Genomic DNA, 25698 nt, shown 5'->3' with positions numbered 1-25698 from the left:
CTGGCCAACCTAGAGCTGGAGTTCCCCTCACCACCACCACTTTAGCAACTAATTCTACCTTCCTCCCTGGGTTAAAAGGCTGGTCTCTTTAGAGCCTGATGGGAAGCTGGGTTTGGGTTCCCAAATTATTTGACTGCTCACAAGAGGCCTAGAGATGGATGTGGCTGTTTTGTTTTGTTTAATTTTTTTAAATTTTATTTATTCCCTTTTGTTGCCCTTGTTGTTTTATTGTTGTAGTTATTATTGTTGTTGTTGTTGGATAGGACAGAGAGAAATGGAGAGAGGAGGGGAAGACAGAGAGGAGGAGAGAAAGACAGACACCTGCAGACCTGCTTCACCACCTGTGAAGTGACTCCCCTGCAGGTGGGGAGCCGGGGCTCGAACCGGGATCCTTATGCCGGTCCTTGTGCTTTGTGCCACCTGCGCTTAACCTGCTGCGCTACAGCCCGACTCCAGTTTTGTTTTGTTTTTTAAAGATTTTATTTATTTATGAGAAAGCTAGGAGGAGAGAGAGAGAGAACCAGACATCACTCTGGCACATGTGCTGCCGAGGATCAAACTCGGGACCTCATGCTTTAGAGTACAAAGCTTTATCACTGTGCCACCTCCCAGACCACAATGTGGCTGTTTTTAAAGTCTTGTTTTTAAGAAAACAAAAAGTTTAGACAACTACTTGCCATAACAAATATTCTCCACTTGCCTCAAATTTATTTTTGGGAAAGGGCCTTGTTTGCTATAGAGATGCTATCTTTAAGGAATGATAGTAACAATCTAGACTTTATGCCAAATACACTGGGAGCTGATAGCATTCAATACTGATAACTCAGGGTCTTAAGTATTAAGATAGTATTTACCTCATAGGAGAGGAAAGGAAAGTTTAGAGGGGTTAAGAGGCTTTCCTGAAGTCACACACAACAAAGGAGTAGGTTGCTTGTAAAGTCCTGATGTATTTTTGCAAATAAAAACTTGGAAAAATGTCATGACTTTTCTGACAGCCCAGTACTTAAAAGCAAATACTTTAAATGAAGAATTTATCTCTTTTCTGAATTTTATTATCTTTACTTGCTTATTTGATAGAGACAGTCAGAAATTGAGATGGGGGAGATGGAGAGAGATAGAGAGATAGAGAGATACCTGCAGCACTGCTTCACCATTCATGAAGCTTTCCCTATGTGGGTGGGAGCCGGGGGCTCAAACCCAGGTCCTTGCGCACTGTAACATGTGTGTTCAACCAGGTGCACCACCACCTGCCCCCTGTGAAGAATTTCTCTCTTGTGGAGGGTAGATAGCATAATGTTATGCAAACAGACTCTCATGCCTGATGCTCCAAAGTCCCAAGTTCAATCCCCAACCATAAGCCAGAGCTGAACAGCTTCTGGTAAAAAAAAAAAAAAAAAAAAAAAAATTCTCTTAAACTGATGATTTTATAGATGTTAAACCAGATTCTGCCTTGACCTTTCCTTGGAATGCCTGGCTTACCAGTGTTTATGTAGTGCCTAGAAAATAGACCACAGTGGCCCACTTTTTACAGAAAAACTGCAAATGGGATCTCTTCTCTCTTTTTCCTGCTCTCATTTGCAAAATGAGGAATTAAGGACTGTATGTAGCCCAGGAAGTGGCATAGTGGTAGAGTACAGGGCTTGTATGTATAAGGTCTCAAGTTCAAACCTAGCACATGGGCCATAGCACTGGAGGAGGCTCTGGTGGTGTATCTTGTATCTTTCCCTCTTTATCTGTTGAGAGTGGTTAAGTCCTGATAATAACCCAGGGGTTGAGGGGTGCCAGGTGGTGGCACACCCAGTTGAGCACATGTTACAATGCACAAGGACCTGGGTTGAAGCCCCCCCCCTGGGGGGGGGAGCTTCAGGAGTAATGAAGTGTCTGTCTCTCTCTCTCTATCTCCCTCTACCTTCTCGATTTCTGGCTGTCTCTAGCCAGTAATAAAGCTAGATAAATAGATAAAAGGAAGGGAGGCAAGCAAGCAGAAAGAAAATCAGGGATGGGGGGTTCTATGTTATTTCTGGGAGAAGGAAAAGTATAGAAGATGCTTTTGTCATCTTGATTTTTTTCCGTATAGCTCATGTGAGAGAAATCTGCCAGAGCACCATATGGTACATAAGAACTGGGGGCCTCAGGCATGCAAGACCTGTGCTTCTCCTGCTGAGCTATTTCCCAAGCCACTCAAATTTTAAACTGTGTAAGTATTTACCTTTAGAAAAAATAGTCATGGGGGCTGGGCAGTGGAGCATTCGATTAAGTGCACATATCACCAAGTGCAAAGACCTGGCTTTGAGCCTCCACTCCCCATCTGCAAAGAGGATGCTTCATGAGCAGTGAAGTAGGTCTGCAGGTGTCTATTTTTCTCTCCCTCTCTGTCTTCCCTTCCTTTCGATTTCTCTGTCCTATCCAACAACAGCAGCAGTGATAACAGTAACATCAAGGGCAACAAGATGGAAAAAAATGGCCTCCATTTTCCATTGAACGTCGTTCAGTCCCTAGGTTCAATCCCTCGATCCACCTTAAGCCACAGCTGAGCAGTGCTCTGGTAAAAAAATAAATAAAACATTGATTTTATCTAGTATGAGACAGTTTTACATGAGAGAGAAGCCAAAGCAGTACTCTAGTCCATGTGGCAGTAGGGATCAAACTGGGAGCCTCAGCATACAAGTCTAGTCTTTCTACAAGCTAAGCATTTTCCCAATCACAAGACTTTAATAAGATTTTTTTGTTGAAATTCACTGTGAAACCAGTTGCTTTTTTTTTTTTTACTCAGGAAGGGCTCACAGATGTTATATCCTTTCACCCTCACACCTCACTTACCACCTGTTTCTGGTATTGTCATCTACTAATATCTGACATCACTTATGAATGTTCACTGACTTCATAATCATTCAAAATTCCTATTTATATATTTCATCAATTCCTTTTATTTTTTAGATTTTTTTGGACAGGACAGATAAAAATTGAGAGGGGAAGGGAGAGATAGAGAGGGAGAAAGATGGTCACGTGAAGACCTGTTCCACTGCTTGTGAAGTGAGCCCCCTACAGATGGGGAGCTGGGGGCTCAAACTGGGATCCTTGTACTTTGTACTGTGTGCTTAATCCAGTGCACCACCACCCATGCCCCTAGCTCATCAATTCCTAGAGAAATTACTAGGTAATACCACTAGACACCCCTCTCAACTTGTCTCTAGGAGAAGTGGTTTATAGTGCTGGCACTGAGTGCCAGCAATAACCTGGTTGCAATAATAAACAAAATATTAGCAAGGTGGTAGAGGAGAGTGCTCCCATCTCAAGTTTGAGGCCCTAGGCTCAATCCCTGGCATCACATGTGTCAAAAGTGATGCTCTGGTTTTCTCTCTCTTCTCTCTCATTAAAAATATCTTTCTTAAAAAACAAAAACAAATAAAGGAGAATGGGGTAGATAGCATAATGGATGCAAAGAAACTCTCATGCCTGAGGCTTCAAAGTCCCAGGTTCAATCCTTTACATCACTATAAATCAGAACTGAGTAGTGCTCTGGTAAAAAATAGTAATAAATTGAAGAAGAAAAAAAAAAAAGGCAGGGGGCTGAGCACTGGCACACCCATTTGAGTGGACACAATACCATGCACAGCAATAACCCTGGTAGCAATAAAAAGCAAAGAGGAAGCACCAGCTTCATCATTGATGAAGCTTCCCCCTTGAGGCATGAACCTGTGTCCTTGTACATGGTAACAAGTGAGCTCAACTAGAAGTACTACTGCCAGGAGTGAGTGAATGTGCTATAGAAAAATAAAATTTGGGCGCTGGGAGGTAGTGCAGCAGGCTAAATGCACATGGAGAAAAATAAAATCGGGGGGTCAGGCATAGTGCAGCGGGTTAAGCACATGTGGCACAAAGCACAAGGACCAGAGTAAAGATCCCAGTTCAAGCTCCTGGCTTCCCCACCTGCAGGGGAGTCACTTCACAGGTGGTGAAGCAGGTCTGCAGGTGTCTATCTTTCTCTCCCCCTCCTCCATTTCTCTCTGTCCTATTCAATAACAACATCAACAATAATAACAATGACAACAATAAAACAAGGGCAACAAAAGGGAAAATAAGTAATAAAAAGTTAAGAAAAAATCTGAATATAAAAACAAAACCTGAATACTACTGCTGGCTCTCCAATGACATCTTTATAGCATAGAACTGAAGCAGTTTAATTTAAAAACCAGATTGCTACATTTCCCTTGGTAATTCAGTCTGAAGTATTACATTGTCTAACTTCCACTTCCAGACAAATGGCTTTTTTCATTTACTAGCACAAGATACGGAGAGAAAAAAACCAGAGCATCACTCTGACACATAAGATGCCAGGTAGCAAACTAAAATGTGGGTGACACATTTTATGAAAACTAGGTAATTCTGCTCAGGTTCTGTTATTTTCCTTTCTGTTGCCCTTATTTTTATCATTATTGTTGGATAGGACAGAAATGGAGAGGAGACAAAGAGAGGTGCTTTACTGCCTGTGAAGAGACATCCCACCCTCCTTTCAGGTGGTCCTTGCATTTTGTGCCATGTGCGCTTAACCCACTGCACTACTGCTCAGCCACTTTTTTTTTTTTAAACATTTTTTATTATCTTGTGGTCTGGGAAGTGGCGCAATGGATAAAGCATAGGACTCTTGGAGCATGAAGTCCTGAGTGCACTCTCCGGAAGCACATGTACCAGAGTGATAGCTGGTTCTTTTTCTCCTTTCTCATTAATAAATAAAATCTTTTAAAAAAACTATCTTTATTTATTGGATAGAGACAGCCAGAAATCTAGAGGGGAGAGGGTGAGAGAGGGAGACAGACACACCTGCAACACCACATGCAAAGCTTCCTTCTTGCAGGTGGAGAATGGGGGCTCAAACCTGGGTCCTTGTGCACTCAACCAGGTGTGCCAACATCTGGCCCTAGGTTCTTTTTTTTTTATTGTTGTAGTTATTGATGTCATCGTTGTTAGATAGGACAGAGAAATGGAGAGGAGAAGACGGGGGGGGGGAAGAAAGACAGATTTATTCCCTTTTGTTGCCCTTGTTGTTTTATTATTGTAGTTATTGTTGTTGTTGTTGGATAGGACAGAGAGAAATGGAGAGAGGAGGGGAAGACAGAGAGGGGGAGAGATAGACATCTGCAGACCTGCTTCACTGCCCGTGAAGTGACTCTGTGGCAGGTGGGGAGCCAGGGGCTCAAACCAGGATCCTTATACCCGTCCTTGCGCTTCATGCCACAAGTGCTTAACCCGCTGCACTACCACCCAACTCCCTCATATTTCTACTTGTCTTGTACCCTACAACTTCATCTTGGCATTTTCATAGGAAGGAACAAGCAGTACTAGGATCCTCAAAATGTCTTTCAAAGGTGCTATTTACTTGACTGATGTGTTACTTGGTTGGTAATTTAGTGTGAAGGGTATGCAATGGTCTTTAAACTATAAAGCTGATGTAATCTATTATTCAGTGTTTTTCTTCATTATAGAGCTCTTATATTTTTTTTTTCATTTATTCTTTGCTAGCACAGAAATTGAGAGATAAGATATAGAGGGACAGAAAGATAGCTACAACACTGCTCACAGCTCATAAAGATCCCCCCTTGCAGGTGGTGACTGGGGCTTAAACCTGGGCCCTTGTGCATGGGTTAACATGTGCTCAATCAGATGTGCCACTGCCCAGCTGTTTTTCTAAATTTTTGAAATGAACGCTATTGCAACAACCTCCCAGACTCATTTGCTATAAAAGCTGTTGCAGTCAAGAAGCATGAAGTCTAAAGTAGTACCTTATGTGTTTTTAAATATATTTATTATTGGATATATAGAGAAATTGAGAGGGGAGTGGGAGATAAGACACCTGCAAGCCCTGCTTCACCACTTGTGAAGCTTTCACCCTGCATGTGGGGCTAGGGACTTGAACTTGGGTCCTTGTGCACTGTAATGTGATCACTTAACTAAGTGTGCCGCTTATGTGTGTTTATCCTTGTTTGCTTGTGGTGCTCCAATCTTACAGTGAACCAAGACAGACAAAAAGCATTCTAAGATAAGAGGCATTTATGAGCTAGTGAGAAAACGCATAGGAATTGTGTGCAAGTGTGTGTGTGTGTCGGGGTGTGTGTGTCTGTTTTGATCCCAACACCAGAGCTGAGTGATATTCTCCTGTGGTTTGCTTGTTTAGATAGAGGCAGAGAAAGGATATTCATTCTTTTTAAAAAATATATTTATTTCCTTGTTTTTACTGTTATAGTTACTATTGCTGATGTCATTGTTGGACAGGACAGAGAGAAATGGAGAGAGGAGGGGAAGACAGAGAGGGGTAGAGAAAGATAGACACCTGCAGACCTGCTTCACCACCTGTGAAGCGACTGCCCTGCAGGTGGGGAGCCGGGGGCTCGAACCGGGATCCTCACGCTGGTCCTTACGCTTTGCGCCACGTGTGCTTAACCCACTGCGCCACCAACCAACTCCCAGGATATTCTTTCTTTCCCCCATTCTTTCTCCCTTTGTTGGAAAAAAAGGAAGGGAGGGAGGGGGGGAGTAGAAGGAAGAAAACAAACTATTTGGGTGGCTGGTGATGGTACACCTGGTTGAGCATACAAATGTGTAAGGCCCCAGGTTTGAGCCTCTGGTCCCCACTTAGAGGAGGAAAGCTTTCAAGTAGTGAAGCAGTGCAATAACCAGTTTTTTTTTAAAAAAACGATCTTTAATTAAAAAAAATATAAGCATTTTACATAATGCACATTCTTAATATCTGCAATGAAGATAAAAAGAAGGCAAAAGCAGATAAACTGTATTGCTTCTCTTTGACAAGTCACCAGTATTAAATCCACTGCAGAAATAGGTTACATGTGAAAAAAGTTTTTGAAGTAACTGTCCCTTAGTATAAACAAAATATTCAGCAATAATGTACATTAGATGGATTTCCCCCCTAAAATTGACTAAAATCTATAATCATTTATACTACTTGGACTAAAGTAGCAAGCTACTTTCCAAAATTAAGGCCCACAGAAATATCTGAGGGTAAACATCTGTTTTTCTAGTTACGTCCTGGCTATTTTTTAATTAGGAATATCACATTTAAGTTCTACTTTTTATGATTCTTAAGGAAACAGAATTCTTTCTCAAAACAAAACTTTTTTTTAAACTTGTAAGCCAACAGTCCTCCCATCCTGCAACATACTTTGTATGATACAATTTAGTTTTTAAAGTCAGCATTTACCATCTAACTTAGTGTCTCAGAATTAAAAAAAAAAAAATCCCTTCCACTTTACAATGAAGATATATATATATATATATATATATATCTTCACACACACACACATATATATATCTACATATATATATAGATATATATAGCGCAGGACTACTGAAGCAATACTAAAAATCTATATAAGCAAAAGGGTCCATTCAACAAACACATAGCAGCTCATGTCTATATACATATGTACATACATATTTTCACAGTTCTCAGGAAAAAATTTACATTTGATAGTTCAGAAACATTTCTCCTGTAGATTATAAATATTTCAACAGTTCAACTGATCAAAATGCAGTGAAGAATGTATGAAATTAAATAAATCTAAACCTTGAAAAAACAGATACTAGAAATCAGCAAAGCTTGAGGTCTGTAAAGTGTATTCTGTCAATCCTTACTACCAGGGAAAGCAGAGTTCTTTTAAATACGGTAAGAGAGAAACTCCAAGACTTTAGAAGGAATTGGCAGCTCCTGAACTTCTTGGGTAGGCATCACTCTCCGGATTGACATGCGACATAAATGTTGAAGGCTAGGAACTTGCCTCGGAGTGGCCCAAAAATAGACACTGCCATCATGTGTCCTAAGCAGAAACAAGCAATAAATCACAATGTATTTACCACATGTATTTCAATACCCTCTAGCCCAAACAACTATAACCTGAAACTGCACTTTAAAAACTAAGGGGGCCTAACCAATGATCTTTTCTTTAACAAGTAGTATAAGAAACTTTTATGGGGGTCTGGCAGTAGCACAGTGGATTAAGCGCACGTTGCACACAAGGATCGGCATAAGGATCCTGGTTTGAGTTCTGGCTCCCCACCTGCAGGGGAGTTGCTTCACAGGCGGTGAAGCAGTTGTCTGCAGTTGTCTTTCTCTCTGGCTTCCCCTCCTCTCTCCATGTCTCTCTGTCCCATCCAACAACATCAACAACAATAATAACTACAACAATTAAACAAGGGCAATGAGAAAAAAGATAATTAAAAATCTCTTATGAAGATCTTACTGGCAATACAGGTTAAATACCTGAATAAAAGTCATACTAAACTACTTCCAGAAAAGAGAAAAACTGGGGGTTGGGTGGTGGTGCACCTGGTTGAGTGCACATGTTGCAGGTGTCTCTGTCTCCCTATCAACCCCTTCCCTCTCCATTTCTAGCTGTCTCTATCCAATAAATATAATAAAAAAATTTTTAAAGAGAAAAACTTATTTACCCAGCAGCTAAAACACTGCCATCAGTAGAAAAGGCACAGCAAAGACCATTACTCAAAGGTGCAACTTGTACTGGATAATCCTCATCAATTTTCCAGAACCTCACCATTCTAGAAAAGAAATAAAATCATCCAGTGAGTATATAGCAGTAAGTTTAAGAGAAAAAAGTAATTTTTCAAGTTCAAAAAGATATGCCTGTGTTGACCTACAAAACACACACGTAAATCACTGCAACAAGCAATTACAGTAATTCACTTGAATACATAAGCAGTAATCCCATCCTTTTTCATGTATTTTTAACTTATCATTTACAAAGTCCTTTAACGTAAGCAGAATACTCAGAATCTCTTTCCCTGAACATGACATTTCACTCTGTAGTCACAATTACAATGAATCCAAATCACTGTCTTATCATTTATGTCCTGCTTCAACCTTTGAAGCTATTACAAAAAACAAGACAGTAACTAAGGAATGGGGGGGGGGGGGAACGACACACATTTTCTTCAGTATACGTGGATAACATTGTTACACTAGTACCACAAGGGATTGTCTAGAAAGAATGTAGAAAAACTACAGAAGTGCTTTTATTTTTTAAATCTTTGTGTTTTCATTAAGTAGAAGGATGAAAGAAAATATGTAGAAGATGATAAATTGAGCTGTAATTAACACTTACTTATCATCAGCAAGGCTTGCAATATGCAGTCCATCATGACTAAAAGATACAGACCGCACCCATCTGTCATTTGCTCCTCCAGCAAATATTGGAGTAGGTGGAGGAAACATATGCCTGTGGTCAAACACACATTTTCAGAGGATATGAAAATCACTTCAAGAAATAAAACCACCCAGTTGCGAACAGGGTCTAAATGGCCTTAATAAATACTACTAGAGCTAGCATGTCCAAATTAAGTGAAAGAAATTGCTTTTTTTTTTTAACACCTGCTTCATTAGTTTGTGAAGTGAACTCCCCCAACCCCTGTAGGTAGGCAGCTGGGGGCTTGAACCAGGATCCTTCATTTTGTACTATGTACACTTAACCTAGTGTGCCACCACCAGGCCCCCAGAATTTTCTTTGGGGGGGTGCATGGGAATGAACCCAGGACCCCATACATACAAAGCATGTGCTCTAGGGAGCCAGGAGGTGGCATGCCTGGTTAAGCACACATATTACCAAGAAGACCCTACTCCTCACCTGCAAGAGGACACTTCATGAGTGGTGAAGCAGATCTGCAAGTGTCTCTTTTTCTATCTCCTCCCCTCCCTCAATATATCCCCATCCTATGTAATAATAAAAAGATGGGGGGTGCAAGGGAAAAATGGATGGCCACTGAGAGCAGTGGATTTGTATAGTTGTCATGAACTCCAGTAACAACCCTGGTGGCAAAAATAAAAATAAAAGATTAAAAAAAAGAAAAAAGTAAATGCTCTACTACTGAACTATATCTCACCAAAATGTAGAGAAATCCAGGGCCAAAGAGCTCACTCACTGTGTTAACAGTGAGGCCCCAGAGGTCTCTAGTCCCACAGACAGCATGATCCTAGGTGAGAGCAAGGGGCACTCTGGTCTTCCTCTCATAAGAAAGAATCTTTAGGAGGAGGCAGACAACAACAAGCAGGGGGGTGGCTGGTACTAGACTAGGTATTTTAAAGCCAATCGGTACATGGCGAACATGGCACAAAGTGCACAGACTGGCATAAGGATCCTGGTTCAAGCCCCCAGGTCCCCACCTGCAGGTAGGTCACTTCACAAATGGTGAATTAGGTCTGCAAGTGTCTATCTTTCTCCCTCTCGATTTCTCTCTGTCCTATCCAATAATAACAACAACAAAAATGGGAAAAAATGGCCTCCAGGAGTGGTGGACTTGAAGTGCAGGCACTGAGCCCCAGCAATAACCATGGGGGCAAAAGAAAAAAAGAAAAAGAATTTTAAGGGAGTTGGGCAGTAGCACAGTGGGTTAAGCGCAGGTGGCACAAAGCTCAAGGACCGGCATAAGGATCCCAGTTCAAGCCCCTGGCTCCCCACCTGCAGAAGAGTCATTTCACAGGCGGAGAAGCTTCACAAGTGGTGAAGCAAAGCTGCAGGTTGTCTGTCTCTCTCCCTCTCTATCTCCCCCTTTCTCTAAATTTATAGCTGTCTCTATCCAATAAATAGATAATTAAAATATATATGTTAAAAAGAGAGAGAGAAAGGGGAGAAAAAGAGGGAGTGGTCCAGGAAGTGGTGCAATTGGATAAAGTATTGGACTCTCAAGCATGAGGTCCCATGTTTAATCCCCAGCAGCACATGTCCAAAGTGATGTCTGGTTCTCTCTCTCCTATCTTTCTCATAAATAAATAAATAAATAAAATCTTATTAAAAAAAAAAAAAAAAGAGGAAGGACTCCTCCTGAAGTTTTCTTCCTGCATGTGAGGGGTCGGGGGCTTGAACCCAGGTTCTTGTACATTATAACATCCACCTGGCCACTGGTATGAGTTATTCTAGCCTTACTAACTACTTAAAAATTATATATTGACTAACAAAGAGCTACAGCCTGAAATAACTCATGGTATACCTACCCATACTCCATCAGAATGTCTCCAGTATATGGATCCCAGATATATACTCGAGTATCATAAGATGCAGTAGCCAGCAATGCTCCATCAGGAGAAAAGTCACAAGCTACAACATCATGATGATGTCCTTCTAGTTTCCTTATCATGGTATATCTATCCATATTCCAGAGGAAAACCTGCAATAAAAAGGCAAATGTTATAGCTTCACTCAAATACACACTGGACAAAGTAACACATCTTAACTAAAATGGCTAAGTTTAATTAAGATTATATTAAATTAAATTTTATAAATTATAAATAATTAAAATATGCTCAGTGTCATAGTCAGATTAAAATCAGTCTTTAAGTTAATTAAAGTAGACATGCAAATTCTATTTCAAATGTTTCTGTTAAATGTTAATTTTTTAAAAAGCATAAATGTATAAATGTAAAAAGGCAATGTAATTTAACCACAAAGTTATATTGAAATTCTTTATTCCAAAACTAATTATATATACAGTAATAAATAGGGTTAAGTACTACAAACCCCCTTTTTTTTTTTCCAGAAACTACCAAATTTTAAAAAAGTATACAGACAGAAAAAGTAAGGTTAACAAATTGTTACTCCAGTAGCATCTCCCTTTGAGATAATCACTTGTTTACAATAGGCTTGGACCACCAACGTGAGCCTAGGAAGAGAAACAGATACTGCAAGCAAAGAGAATTTTCACAGCCAAATGAAACTTCGTTGGCAAACAATACGGATGTTAAACCACATTACAAAGTGAAAGTGCTAATTTATAAAAATACAATTAATAGCATATCTGTTAATCAAGATTTGTCAATCTTATTTTTCCCAAACTGACAATAATTCATTTTAAATATAAAAATGTTTAAATTATTAAGGACAAGTTTACATAAAATTTTAGATTCTGAAGATCAGTGGACTGTGCAGAACAGCACTAAACAGGGTTCTAATGTTTACTTCAGTTACATTAAATGTGAGCTTGAAGATTAACAACAATCCTACTAAGACAATCACTCCTTTTGCAGTAAAGCATTCTTTTGGCTACATTTTCTCTGCACAGATACAATGTATTATTTTGAGAAAAATAAATGCAAATTTTAAATTGGACCAGACTTAAGACCTCAAAGAATTCCAAAAAAGAGCACAGAGAAACCATTTGAAAGCCAATTACATTACATTAAATTGGTTTCACATGTCAGACTCCAAATTCCATCAGATTGGAAGAAATTTACTGGAGGAGTCAGCGGGTTTCACTGTGGGGAAAAGTATTTTTAAAAAGAAAGAAAGAAAAGCAGAAAGTGGACATCGACCAGCACCTGTGTACGTACAGTACACCTTGCAGCCGAATGCAAGGTTACTTCATCCTATGGTAAAGGTCGCCCCCAGCCCGGCAGCCAGAGATGCCACTCTTTCTGCCCAGCTAACACCATTGTGCGCCTTTGTGCGAGTGGTGCCAGCATAACCTCAATCACACCAATATTGCTGCCACCACCTGTGACAGGGAAAGCAAGAAGCATATGGAAAACACACAGCCTAAAATAGCAAAGTCAACATCTAGCTTTGTTGTCTTATGATTTTAAAATAAAGAACTAACTAAATATAGCAATATACTATTCTAACAATCATCTTAATATACTTCTTTGGCTCACTGAGGCACATTTTAACCAGCCCCCCACCCCCTTGCCATAATCATAAATTACTGTGATCATATATATTTAGTTTCCAATCATTTTCATAAATAACTGGTAACACAACTTTTTTAACTATACAAACTCAAACCTGGTAGACAACTAAGATTTTATTAAACATAACCCACTTAAGACCACTTTATACCTAATCTGCCATGAGTATGCTATGTAAGACAGATCATATAAAACTTTACCTATGATTCTATAACATACTTTGTGAGAGTTATTTTTATTCTTATTAGATCAAGTTACTTTTTGTTGTTATTGTTAAATATCCAGGACCCGCTGGGCACAGCTTTTAAGCCAGCACACTAAACAAATTAGAAAATAACAAGGGAATGCCTGACATTTGATCTTAGTCTACACCACATAAACTTCCCTACATCTTAAATAAATTAAATGTGACATACCCTCTATCTTGTTATTTCTAACTAAAAACAATCCAACTCCTCACTTGACAGTTATCTATATTTACTCTCTTTCATGCAATTCATTCCCCATCATGATATAATACATTTAAGACATTCATGACACCGAGCAGGCTCAACAGTTTAGATTTAAAGTGATTATGCCACATTACAATAATCCAGTTCATAATAACTGTACAAGAACTTTGATACATACTGCTTTACTGGCTCCCACTGAACACAGCATTGAAGAATCAGGAGAGAACGCACAGCTGTACACCCAGTTCTGATGGCCCCTTAATACTTTCATCATGTTTCCTAAAAAACAAAACATATGTTAACCCTAGAATCCAATTCAAATGTGTAGTATTTCAAAATGCCAGAATGACAAAACATTTCAAGGGTTGGTGATATAACATGGCTGCTTACTATAGCAAAATTTTATTGCAGCAATCCTTTTTTTATGCTGTGGGACAATGGTTTAGTTAAAACTATTCACTAAGCCACCTTTTATTTTATTCCAGAGTTATTGCTGGAGTGTGGTGCCCACACAACCCCTCCACCTCCATTTTCTTTGAAAGAGGATTGATAGGGAGGGAGACATCTACCGTACTACTTCACTGCCTGTGAAGCTTTGCCTGTCAGGCAGGGGCCCAGGGAATAAAACCGGGGTCTTGCACATGGTAACATGTGCACACTAAGTGGGCTGCCACCTGGTTCCCATCATCTATAGCCCTTTAGAAAGTCTATTGATTCTGTGTGCCCTCAACCAGGTGTGCTAATGTCTGGCCACCAGAATCCCAAGTTTTAAGCCCTGCTATCATCTCCAGGGTTACAAAAATGACCACAAAGAGAAAAGAAACAGACTAAATAGCCTGTTGACTCTCCAAATGTAGAAGATGAATGCCTATTACATGCCAAGCACTAAGATATAACTGTAAGTAAAAAAAAAGTCCCTGCTCTTTTAGGGCTCACATTTTACTAAGTCTACTTCGTAAATACATGAACAAACATAAAATGTTGGAATAAAAATTTAATATGTGAAAGAATAGAATTTAATAAAATGCTAAAATCCTAGAGAGGGTATGTTCCTCATGATGCATATGGCACCACAGGTACTGAGACACCTAGGAAAAGTCTATTGCTAGTACATAGCATGATGATTACGCCAAGAGATTCTCTCACCTGAGGCTTTGAAGTCCCAGGTTCAGTCCTTGGCACCACCATAAGCCAGAGCTGAGCAGTGCTCTGGTAAAAAAAAATAATTTGGGGCCAGGTGGTGGTGCACCTGGTTGAGAGCACACAATAGAATGTACAAAGACTCAGGTTCAAGCCCCTGGTCCCCATCTACAGGGGGAAAACTTTGCGCAAGTGGTAAAGCAGGGCTGCAGGTGTCTCTGTCTCTCCCTATCGCCCCCTTCCCTCTTGATTTCTGGCTGTCTCTATCCAATAAAGACTTCAAAAAAAAAAAAAAAAACTTTTGTTTAAGCCCCCGGCTCCCTACCTGCAGGGCAGCCACTTCACAGGTGGTGAAGCAGGTCTGCAGGTGTCTATCTCTCTCCCCGTCTTCCCCTCCTCTCTCCATTTCTCTCTGTTCTATCCAACAAGGACATCAATAATAATAACTACAACAATAAAACAAGGGAAACAAAAGGGAATAAATATCTAAAAAAAATTTGGCTCTCTCTGAATGAAAAGAAATAGCCCAAGGCAATAATGTTTGTCCAAGGTCCTGGCTCTGCAAATAAAGAAAATCCTTCACCTAGTCAAGCAGAGAATTGATAACATGAAGTAACTGGTTAGTTTGATAATATTAGTATATTGTTTATTTTTAGTTGGCAGTGGTTACTATCCGCCAGCTGGAACCAGTAGGCAAATGTGAAAGAACTTTTCCTTACAATATTCAACTTTAAGTCATACCTTTAAGCCAGTCAACCTCCATTTTGAGTTAAGACCACCAGCATACTTGATTTAAATGTAAGGTTTTAGTTAAACCACAATCCCTTTTACTAGAGGCCAATTAGGAGGTCCTCTTAAAGAAGGTACTTTCCCTATATCTGTAATCATACCAATCAAGATTTTTAGAAAAAGCTGAGTACTTGATGCTGACCTACCTTCCTATCAGAAGGTAAACCTTTTGTTTTATAAGTTAATTTCTTACTTAATTCACCCAACATACTGTTATGCTTATAAAAACATTCATGTTAAAATTAGTTTATAAAATAATCCATATGAATTGTTAACTACCAAATTATTTGCTTGTTACTTCAAATCTATTTTCACAGAGAAAATAGAAAGACAACCCTACCTAAGAAGGACTAAACTAATATGCATATAAAACCTTAAAGCTGGGGGCTGGATGGGAGCACAGTGGGTTAAGCACTTATGGCACAAAGCACAAAAAAAAAAAAGTAAAAAAATAAGATAAAAAAGTAAAATAAATAAAAAGATATAAAAAGATAAAATTAAAAAATTAAAAAATAAAAAGATAAAACAGTAAAAAATAAAAAGATAAAACCTTAAAGCTGACTCAAATTTTGTGTGACTATTTCTGAATAACAGCAGTCTGTTTACTGAAAGTAACTTACTGGCTTCAATTCTATGTCAAATGTATAGCTTTATGTGAATTATACATGGAAATGGACCAACAGATTAAGCAGAAAAAGGAATCTGATCATATTCCACTTTCAATTTCAAATACCCCAGATGATCCCAATACAGTAATAATGTCAAAAGCTACTTTTTCAGAGAGGAAAAAAAGACATACCATCATCTTTCAGGTCCCAAACTCTCAGAGTTTTGTCTCTTGAGGCTGACACAAGGATCAAGCTCCCATCTGGAGCAAAAGTTAAGTCTCTGACCACTTCAGTATGGTCTACCAAATTAAGGAGGAGTTTTCCTGAAAGCAGTCAAAGGGAAGAGGGGGAAGAAAAGACATTTTATCTAAAACAGGCTCTTCACTATTAAAAGAATGAGTAACATACTTGAGCATTTCAGTTTAATTTAGAAAGTGTAAAGTAACACATTCATGCCTTTACTTTTAGCGTTTTTTTTTTTTTTTTTTTTTTGGAAGGGGGGACTAATGGTCTACAGTCAACAATAAAATACACTAACAAAAAATAAAATACAGTACATTGTACATCCCCTCTAGGTCCTGACATCATGTTCCAGGACCTGAACCCTCCCACCCACCCACCCACCCTGGAGTCCTTTACTTTTGTGCAATACAACAAATCCAGCCCAATTTACCTCTTTTAAACGGGAGTTAGGCCAGTGCCCTACTCCATCATGTGATGTGGGGACTGAATCAAATGGCCTCATGGATGCAAGGCAGGTGCTCCACCACTGAGACAATTCCTCAGCCTTTACTTTTAACTCTAAAGATCATTATTTACCGAAGCCAGGAAAGCAACATGCCTGTGTCAGGACCTGAGTACAATCACTGGCACCACAAACAGCATCAAAAGAAGTCCATGGCTGTTGAAGTAAGGTCTTAATATCTCTTTCTCACTTGCTTTCCGAAAATACGAAATAAAAACTGGGCCAGGTGGTTTAGTGGTATTGTATGTAAAGTATTTATGGGCAGGGGTAGATAGCATAATGGTTATGCAAAGAGACTCTCAGCCTAAGGCTCCATAGTTCCACGTTCAAATCCCCTGCACCACCTTAAACCTCTGGTTTAAATTAAAAAAAAATTAAGACTACTAATGGCTTACCAAACTCCCCAAAAGATAACCTTATTCAGCAAACTACATTTCCAATTTCAATAAAATGTATTTTATTTATTCAAATTTTTTTGTTTTCTATGAAAATCTTAAAATTTTTTCCAAGAGTTCAATTACATTTCCTGACTTACTATCCCTCATTCATTTGCTGAATTAGCACCTATCATTTTAATGCTTATCTTAAAACTGTCAAATTCTGTAGTATATGCTAAGCAGAAACTTGTGTACAAACTTCAACCCCATCTAGTTAAACTTTAAATGTTCCAAAGGTTAGATAATGATTGTTAAAAACCAGTCTTATCAGGAGTCAGGTGGTAGCACAGCAGGTTAAGCGCCCATGGCACCAAGCCCAAGGACCAGCAGAAGGATCCTGGTTCGAGCCCCCAGCTCTCCACCTGCAGGGGAGTTGCTTCACAAGCAGTGAAGCAGGTCTGGAGGTGTCTATCTTTCTCACCCTGTTTTCCCCTCCTCTCTCCATTTCTCTCTGCCCTATCCAAAGACCATGACATCAATAACAACAAAAATAACTACAACAATAAAACAAGGGCAACAAAAGGAAATAAATATTTGGAGAAAAACAGTCTTATCTTGAAAATCTCTAAGCTATCAATCACTGAAAAGGTGTATAAGAAGACACCTCATTATGAACTTACTAGTTTATAAACTGATAACTAAACATTCCTTAAACATGTCCTTCTTGCTGTAATATTCTCCTAAGGGTTATCAAGAAATGGTAACTATTTTTTCTCAATTAAAATCATTAGCTGAATATGCTAATTAGGCCAACTATAAAGGCATAGTCACAGTAACAATTCTTGCTTTAAAAAAAGGTTATCTGTTTTGTTTTTTGTGGTGCCAGAGAGTAAATGCAGGGTCTAATATACCAAGTCATGTTCTCCACTTAACAATATTCCTGGTTTTTACTTTCAGCAAGGGCATAATTTCAGTGCCTATAAACAATGCTCTGCATCATAAAATAATCAGGTTTGCTTGTAAAATGACTTAGTGGTAGAGCACAGGACTTGCATGTGTGAGGCCCAGGCTCCATCTTCCACATGGCATGTGCTGGAGCAGTAGTATTTTATAAACTCTAGCATTGGTCACATGAAATTAAGAAAACTATTGAATCCATACCTGTATATGCATCCCATATTTTGATACGCCCGTTGCTTAACCCTGTGGCAAGGAGTAGTTGATCTTGTCCAAATCTGAATCGATGCCATTCTATATTTACACAACGACTGTGCTTTTCTGGAACTGATGAACCAAAAGCAAGACTCCAGACTATATCTCCACAGTCTATAGTATGTTCACGAGGCTTATTTTTCTGACTACCATCACTATTTTGTCTTGACAATTTCAAACCACTTGAATTGGCAATATTCTTGGTGCCATGTAAAAGACTGGGGAGTAAGTTTAATAATCAAGTTATTATTTCCTCTAGACCTCTATATATACTAAATGATAAACATTTATTAATCAAATTTATAAGTTACTAGCTATAAGGATGAGAGAAAAAAAATCAGATCAAAAGAATTCTTAGTAGCTGAGAAAGGCTAAGTTCAATAACAAAGCAATCTATAATATACTTGTCTCAAAAGGTTTATCCCAAACAATGATATCAATTAGGAGTCCTTGGGAGATGGACGGTGGAATAGAGTAGACATGTGAGGCACCTGCAGTCTGTCCCCAGCACCATTATGTCAGAGTGGTCTGGACTCTGCCTATCTCTTCACATACAAAATAATAACTTATTGTCATTACTAATGATAATCTTTTAAACTGACAACTTACTACTATGGCATAATTAATCTCAATACACAGAAAAAAGTTACAAAGAAATGCAAGTATCTGAGAAAGCATCTTAAAATGCACAAGATAATTCTCATGCTTACACTCTACATTAAAAAAATAATTCTGTAGGGTGATACACCTGGTTGAAAGTGCGTATTTAACCATGCTCAAAGGACCCAGGTTCAAGGTCCTGGTTCCCACCTGCAGGGGGAAAAGCTTTGCAACTGGTTATGCAGGGCTGCAGGTGTCTCTCCCTTCACACTGTGCCTCTCAACTACATATATCTTTTTAATATATATAAATACATAAATATATATATGAATATACTTTTAATATACATATATTTTTATGTAAACATGCAAAAAGGGGAAAAAAGACTCTTACAAATTCTTTCGGCACTGGGACCATGGAACAAGTTTCACTGTACGATGTCCTTGGGACCAAGCAAAGTATGAACCATCTGGAGCAAAAGCAACAGTCCAATTTTCACGGCCACATTTCTTGTCAAAAGGAGCTGCTGGAGCTAAAAGTTCACCTATAGTACGTGATCTCACTAAAAGGAAAATAAAAATACAAAGTATAATGGTCAGCAATGAATTTGACACTGTGCTCTTATTACTGTGAGACTCAAATTTCATACTATTAAAGAGTTTAGCTAGAGGATAGCTCAGTTCCATCTTACACTAGAGTTGAGCAATGCTTTTTTGTTTCCGCCCCGCCCCATTATAAATAAATTTTACATTAAAAAAAAGAGGGAGTGGTAGCACAGTGGGTTAAGCGCCCCTGACGCTAAGCGCAAGGACCAGCATAAGGATCCCGGTTCAAGCCCCTGGCTCCCCACCTGCAGGGGAGTCGCTTCACAGGTGGTGAAGCAGGTCCGCAGGTGTCTTTCTTTCTCTTCCCCTCCTCTCTCCATTTCTCTCTGTCCTATCCAACAATGATGACATCGTCAATAATAACTACAATAATAAAACAAGGGCAACAAAATGGAATAAATATTAAAAAAAAAAAACTACTTCAGCATTCATGATGTCAAGGAGGCAGCACAATGAATAAAACATTGGACTTTGAAGTATGAGGTCAATCCCCAGCATTGACTATGCCAGAGTGGCATATTCTAGCTCACTTTTTCTCAAACCAAAACAGTGCCTAACATACCAAGAGCATAGAAATTTATTTTTAGTGGTCCGAGAGGTGGAACAGTGGACTGGACTCTCAAGTATGAGGTCCTGAGTTCAATCCCTGGTGAACCAGAGTGATTGATGTCTGATTCTCTCTCTCCTCTTTTCTCATTAATAAATAAAAATAAATGATTGGCATTAAAAAGTTTATTTTGGGGCCTTTTCAGTGGGGCACCAGATCCCCACCTGCAGGGGGGAAGCTTTACCAGTGGTGAAGCAGAGCTGCCAGGTGTTTCTATCTCCCTTTTTATCTCCCCTTCCCCTCTCAATTTCTCATCTCTATCTAGTAACAAATAAAAATATTTTTAAAGAAAATTTATTTTTGGAGTTAGACAGTAGCGCAGCAGGTTAAGCACACATGGTACAAAGCGCAAGGACCCACATAAGGATCCCAGTTCAAGCCCCTGGACCCCCACCTGCGGGGGGGGGGGGGGGGTCGCTCTTTACAGGTGGTGAAGCAGGTCTGCAGGTGTCTATCTTTCTCTGTCCCTGTCTTCCCCTCCTCTCTCCATCTCTCTGTCCTATCAATAACAGCAATAACAACAATAATAAGTACAATGATTTAAAAAAAAAAGGCAAAAAAAGGGAAAAAATAGCCTCCAGGAGCAGTGGATTCATGGTACAGGCACCAAGCGCCAGCAATAAACCTGGAGCCAACAAGATAAAAATAAAATTATAGAAATTAATTTTCTTCTATATTTATATTTAATAAGAATTATGATCAGTAAGTTGTGCATGCAGACTTGGTTATAATTGACTCATTTTGAGAAAAGATCTTTATCACCAATGCTGTCTTGGGATGGTCTTGATTTTTTTTTTAAGTTTTGTTATTTCTTTTTCAGTTATAAGTTACTACCAGTTTTGTTTTCCTAATATCTATTTTGTTTGGTTGTCTGGTCAATTCTATAATAATTTCTTAACCTGTTTTTTGTGAACTTTTTTTATAGATTTTTTTTGAGTATTTAATTTATTCCCTTTTGTTGCCCTTGTTTTATTGTCATTTTGTTGGATAGGACAGAAAGAAATGGAGAGAGGACGGGAAGACAGAGGGGGAGAAAGATAGACACCTACAGACCTGCTACACGGCTTGTGAAGTGACTCCCCTGCGGGTGGGGAGCCAGGGCTCAAACCGGGATCCTTATGCTGGTCCTTGTGCTTTGCTCCACCTGCGCTTCACCCGCTGCGCTACAACCTGACTCCCTTTCTTAACCTTTTTGCTTAAACTCCCTAGTAAGTAAACTTGAATATATCCTATGTATCGAAACTCAATTCTTATTTGTACTTCTACTGCAGGAGCAAATATACATATAAATCCCAAAATACTCATTTACTGGCACTTCTATTTCTTTCTTTTTAAAAATGTATTTATTTATTATTAGATTAAGACAGAAAAATTAAGAGGAAAGGAAGAGGTAGAGAGGGATAGAGAATGAGACACACCTGCAGACCTGCTTGACCATCTGCAAAGCTTTCCCCCTACAGGAGGAGACCAGGGGCTTGGATCCGGGATCTTGTACACTATAATGTGTGCGCTTAAACAGGTGCAGCATTGCCTGTCCCTTATGGCACTTCCAGTTTCAACGTGTGTTTCTGTAGACTAGTATAACATCTGGAGTACAACAAGTGCTCAGCAAATATTTACTGATTATGAAAGCACATGTATGTATAACCTCACATTCTTAGGTGACTTAAATTAACTCCCTGTCCAGTTCTTTGATACATTATCAAATCACCTATAGTTTTAAAAGATAAAGGCAAAGCCAGAAGAATAGCCCTCCAGGTAAGGCACTATGCTCAAGTTCAAGCCTCAGCACCATATGGGAGAGCTGCAGCAGTTACCATGACATTGGGACTGCTGTGGTGCTTGGGTGTTGTCGTGCTGTCACTATCTGAATGAGAACAGATGGGTAGCAGTGAAATCAAGGTACTAGCTGGTCCAAAAAAACCCAATCAAATGTAAAATCGGTAACTATTTTCTTCTATAACCATAAATATCAATACCTAACAAGGCTTATTCTATTTTCTACAGCTAATGTCAGATATTTTCCTCTTACTGACTCAAAATCTTCCTCCCTGCTACCCCATCCATTTTGACTTAAAGAGAATTAAAACAATCTCATTTTCACATGAGATTCATACATACAAATCATGGCATCGAACTACTAAGTTTGTCACCAGGCCAAAATCTCTAGTTCTTTCAGCCATTCCTTACGTGGCTTCAAGAAGGGAAACAGGTCCCCATCTTCTTCATCTTCATTGCACTTTTAGAGATTAAGTCCATTTAAGAGTGGTCCCTGGGTCCAGGTGGTGGTACACCTAGTTAAGTGCATGCACAACAAATGCACAAGGACCAGGGTTCAAGCCCCAGACCCCCTATGCATGTGCCTCTGTCTCTCTCTACCACCTCCTTTCATCTCAACTGCTGGCTAGCTCTATTCAATAAATAAAGAAAATACAAGAAAGTAGAAAGACCTAAAGGGGGGGGGGGGGACAAGCCATAGTGCAGTGGGTTAAGCACACATGGCTCAAACCGCCAAGTACTGGTGGCTTAAGGATCTCGTTTCAGCACTGCTCCCCTGCCCCCCACCTGCAGGGGAACCCCTTCACCAGTGGTGAAGCAGGTCTGCAGGTTATCTTTCTCTCCCCCACTCTGTCTTCCCCTCCTCTCTTAATTTCTCTCTGTCCTGTCCAACAATAACAGCAATGGCAATAACAAGGGCAACAAAAGGGAAATGGTGGCCTCCAGGAGCAGTGCACTGAGCCCCAGCAATAACCCTGGAGGCAAAAAAAAAAAGATAATGGCCCCTCAAACATACAGGCTTTGTAATGAAGTACTTTGAAATAAAAGATAACCCTGTTACTTTACCTGCAACTGTTTGATATTAGTACCCTAAGGAATGTATGACTTAATGACTGATCTGTACAGGAGTTACACATCATTTAAGCAACTTCTGAACTAACCAAAGAAGATTTAGCTCCTTCACATTTCTCCCTGCAACTTCAAAGCAGGAAGACTTGTAGTAGAGGCCTGTAAAAGAGCCAAAGTTGAAGGTTCAGACTTTAGTTATTGACGGGATCATGGTGCTCATTCCAGGAGTTCAAGAAACTATAGTACCCAAGGGGGGCGGTGAATCCTCACTGATACAAAGTTACACAGAGATATTTAGTATTTAACTGTGAGTCCTCTCTCTGCAGGGCACCCAGTCCTCCCTGCAGAGCCCCAAAGTTCTTTCAGTTACCTGACACTTAGCTAATTTTGTACAATATCCAGGAAATAATACTGAGACCTAACCCCCCCACACAAATTTTTTTAACTGAAAATAAGGGATGACAGCTATATTAGAAAAGCAGCTCAGAGTTCTCAAAATAGTTCATCATAGTTAAGTAAACCATAGATAAATGAAAAGTACATCATATGTAATGTTTGTGTTGCAGGAGGGAAAGCCCACTGGACTATGAAAATAAATGTTCTGGGAGTCAGGCAGTAGCAGCGGGTTAAGCGCACATGGCACAAAGGGCAAGGACCGGCCTAAGGATCCCGGGCCTAAGGATCCCGGTTTGAGCCCCCAGCTGCCCACATGTAGGGGAATCACTTCACAGGCGGTGAAGCAGGTCTGCAGGTGTCTGTCCCCCCCCCCATTTCTCTCTGTCCTATTTAACAATGATGACATCAATAACAACTACAACAATAAAAACAACAAAAAAAGAGAAAATAAATTTCTATTGGATATCAGAATGTAAGTACTATTCTTTTAAAAAAATATTTATTATTAAAAGAAACAACTAGGCCCCCAGCTCCCCACCTTCAGGGGGAGTTGCTTCAGGGGTAGTGAAGCAGGTCTGCAGGTGTCTTTCTCTCCCCCTCTGTCCTCCCCTCCTCTCCATTTCTCTGTCCTATCCAACAACAACAGCAACAATAACAACAATTAATAACAACAACGATGGGCAACAAAAGGGGAAAAATCGCCTCCAGGAGCAGTGGATTCCTAGTGCAGGCACAGAGTCCCAGTGATAGCCCTGGAGGCAAAAAACAAAACAAAACAAACCTAAAACTAGATACAAGTTCTGTGTTTTCCCTCTATGCTTAAATGTTATTAAAGCAAGGTTAAAAAAAAGAAAAGTCAGGTGGGGAGGTAGCATAATGGTTATGTAAAGGGACCTTAAGCCTGAGGCTCCAAAGTCCCAGGTTCAATACCCCCCCATCACCATAAACCAGAGCTGAGCAGTGCTCTGGTTTAAAAAAAAAAAAAAGTGTTATTAGTCATCGTTACCTCAAAAAAACTAAAAAAAAAATTGTACTTAAGGTGCATACTATTACTTGTCAAGGTGTACCTAATGAATGCACAACACAGACACACTCCCCCCGAGATCCAACTCCCCCCGAGATCATTCCAGCTATTTTTTTTAACCACTGAGAGAATTTAGTGGTCCACAGGGTGGCACAGTGGACAAGGCTTTGGACTCTCAAGCGTAAGGCCCCCAACAGCACAAGCACCAGTGACTGCTCAGCGAGGGACCAGGCTGACAGTCCTCTGCATAACCATTATGCTATCTACTCCAGCTACTTGCTCGCTTTCAAGCGAGCCACTGAGTGGGTCATGACGCACCACTCCACCAAGTCATAAGCGAGCCAGGGCGAGTTTTAGGCAGCCTTTCCAGAATTTGCTCTCTGGTCCAACAGCCTTTCTGCTGCTGCTCCGCCCATCCACTATGCCCCTCCCTGCCCGTGTGTGTGGGAAAGATAAGTCTCAGACTCCTCCCTAGATCTGCAGCCAGCTCAACGCCTTACCATTATTAAAAAAAAAAAAAAAAAAAAAAAAAGGCCTGCTTTCTCTCCTTCAGAGTCAGTACACTCGAGTGTCTGTGTCTGCCCCCCTCATCTTTTTTTTTTTTTTTCCTCCTTGTGTGTGAGCTCACCGAGGTCTTACCGCTCTGGTCGACTTTTGCAGACAGAAACAGAGGAAGGGGAGAGGAAAAGACCACAGCACGGAAGCTTCCCCCTGGGCGGTGGGGGCTGGGCTCGAACCTGGGTCGCCACGGCTCCGCAGGGACCCTCCTTTCAGCAGAGCTCAGACAACGCAAGTTTACTTTAACCACGGTCAACGTGACTTAGGGGACCCCCCACATGCCGAGCACCGCCCCGCCCTCCCCAAGCTGGAGAACCGAGGTAGCAGCGCCGCGTCCAGCCACGATGAGAGAACAAGTGGGGTGCGCGTCGGCCGGGGACGGGTCACAGCGGCCATTCATCCAGCGGGGACCCCCCCAGTTCCATCGGGGCGACCCACCCGCCGGCTGCTTCCTGCCCGGCGGGCTACACGGCTTGGCCCCGGCTCCCCACCTTCTTCCCTCCGATTCTCCTCGGGGAGCCCCCGCCTCTCCGCCCGCCGCTCCCCAGCACCCCTCGCCCGCAGCTCCCCTCCTCACCGATCTCTTTCTCGTTGACCCTCGGGGGAAAGCTGGCCATCTATGGGGCACCGTCTGAATCCGGGGGACACGATGCCGACGCAACGACTGAGAAGGGAACGGAAAGCGCTGAGGGGCGTGACGAGGGCTCGTTCCCTCCCGGTCCCAGGGACAGAGGGGAGGGGCGGGGGCGGTCGCTGCAGCTTCTGCCGGCGGTCCTGGGACAGCTGCGGAAGGTCTTGGACCAAACTACCAAGTCACACACAAACAAATAGACTTCGTTCCCCGGTTCGCACCTAAGGACCCAAAACCACCGCTCCAGTGCGCACCCGCCGCCTCCAAACTAGACACTAGAGACAAAATGGCGGGCGGCGCGAGTGATATCAGGTCGACTGGGGGCGTGGTATTATGACGTCGTCGCCAGAGGCTCCGCCTCTCGACGCTCTGTACGTGACGCCCTGAGCTGGGCGCCCACCCCTGCC

General features: G+C 40.7%; 1 protein-coding gene across 1 annotated transcript; it reads right to left on the bottom strand.

Annotated features, from left to right (window-relative positions):
• Positions 1 to 6675: 6675 nt before the first annotated feature.
• WSB1 (WD repeat and SOCS box containing 1) lies at positions 6676 to 25604 on the bottom strand. Its single transcript, XM_016191535.2, has 10 exons — positions 25513 to 25604; positions 25238 to 25324; positions 19017 to 19185; positions 17973 to 18241; positions 15881 to 16012; positions 13331 to 13431; positions 11015 to 11187; positions 9132 to 9245; positions 8461 to 8568; positions 6676 to 7829 (listed from the first exon to the last, which is right to left on the bottom strand). Exons 2-10 carry the CDS (start codon positions 25275 to 25277, stop codon positions 7670 to 7672), a joined length of 1266 nt encoding a protein of 421 aa, XP_016047021.1. The 5' UTR covers positions 25278 to 25324; positions 25513 to 25604; the 3' UTR covers positions 6676 to 7669.
• Between the last annotated feature and the right edge of the window lie 94 nt (positions 25605 to 25698).

The sequence above is a fragment of the Erinaceus europaeus genome, chromosome 12 (assembly GCF_950295315.1).
Source record: "Erinaceus europaeus chromosome 12, mEriEur2.1, whole genome shotgun sequence".
Lineage (NCBI taxonomy): Eukaryota > Metazoa > Chordata > Mammalia > Eulipotyphla > Erinaceidae > Erinaceus > Erinaceus europaeus.
Note: the sequence above shows the minus strand (reverse complement) of the source record. Positions and strands in the feature narration are given on the sequence as shown.

Excerpts from the sequence above, each read along its gene's own strand:
- WSB1 (XM_016191535.2), bottom strand. The coding sequence starts at position 25,277 with ATGGCCAGCTTTCCCCCGAGGGTCAACGAGAAAGAGATCG. Across the intron at positions 16,013-17,972 it reads AATATGGGATGCATATACAG|GAAAACTCCTCCTTAATTTG; the intron begins GTATGGATTCAA and ends GACTGCTTTCAG. Across the intron at positions 8,569-9,131 it reads GCAAGCCTTGCTGATGATAA|AATGGTGAGGTTCTGGAAAA; the intron begins GTAAGTGTTAAT and ends TTTCTTTTCTAG.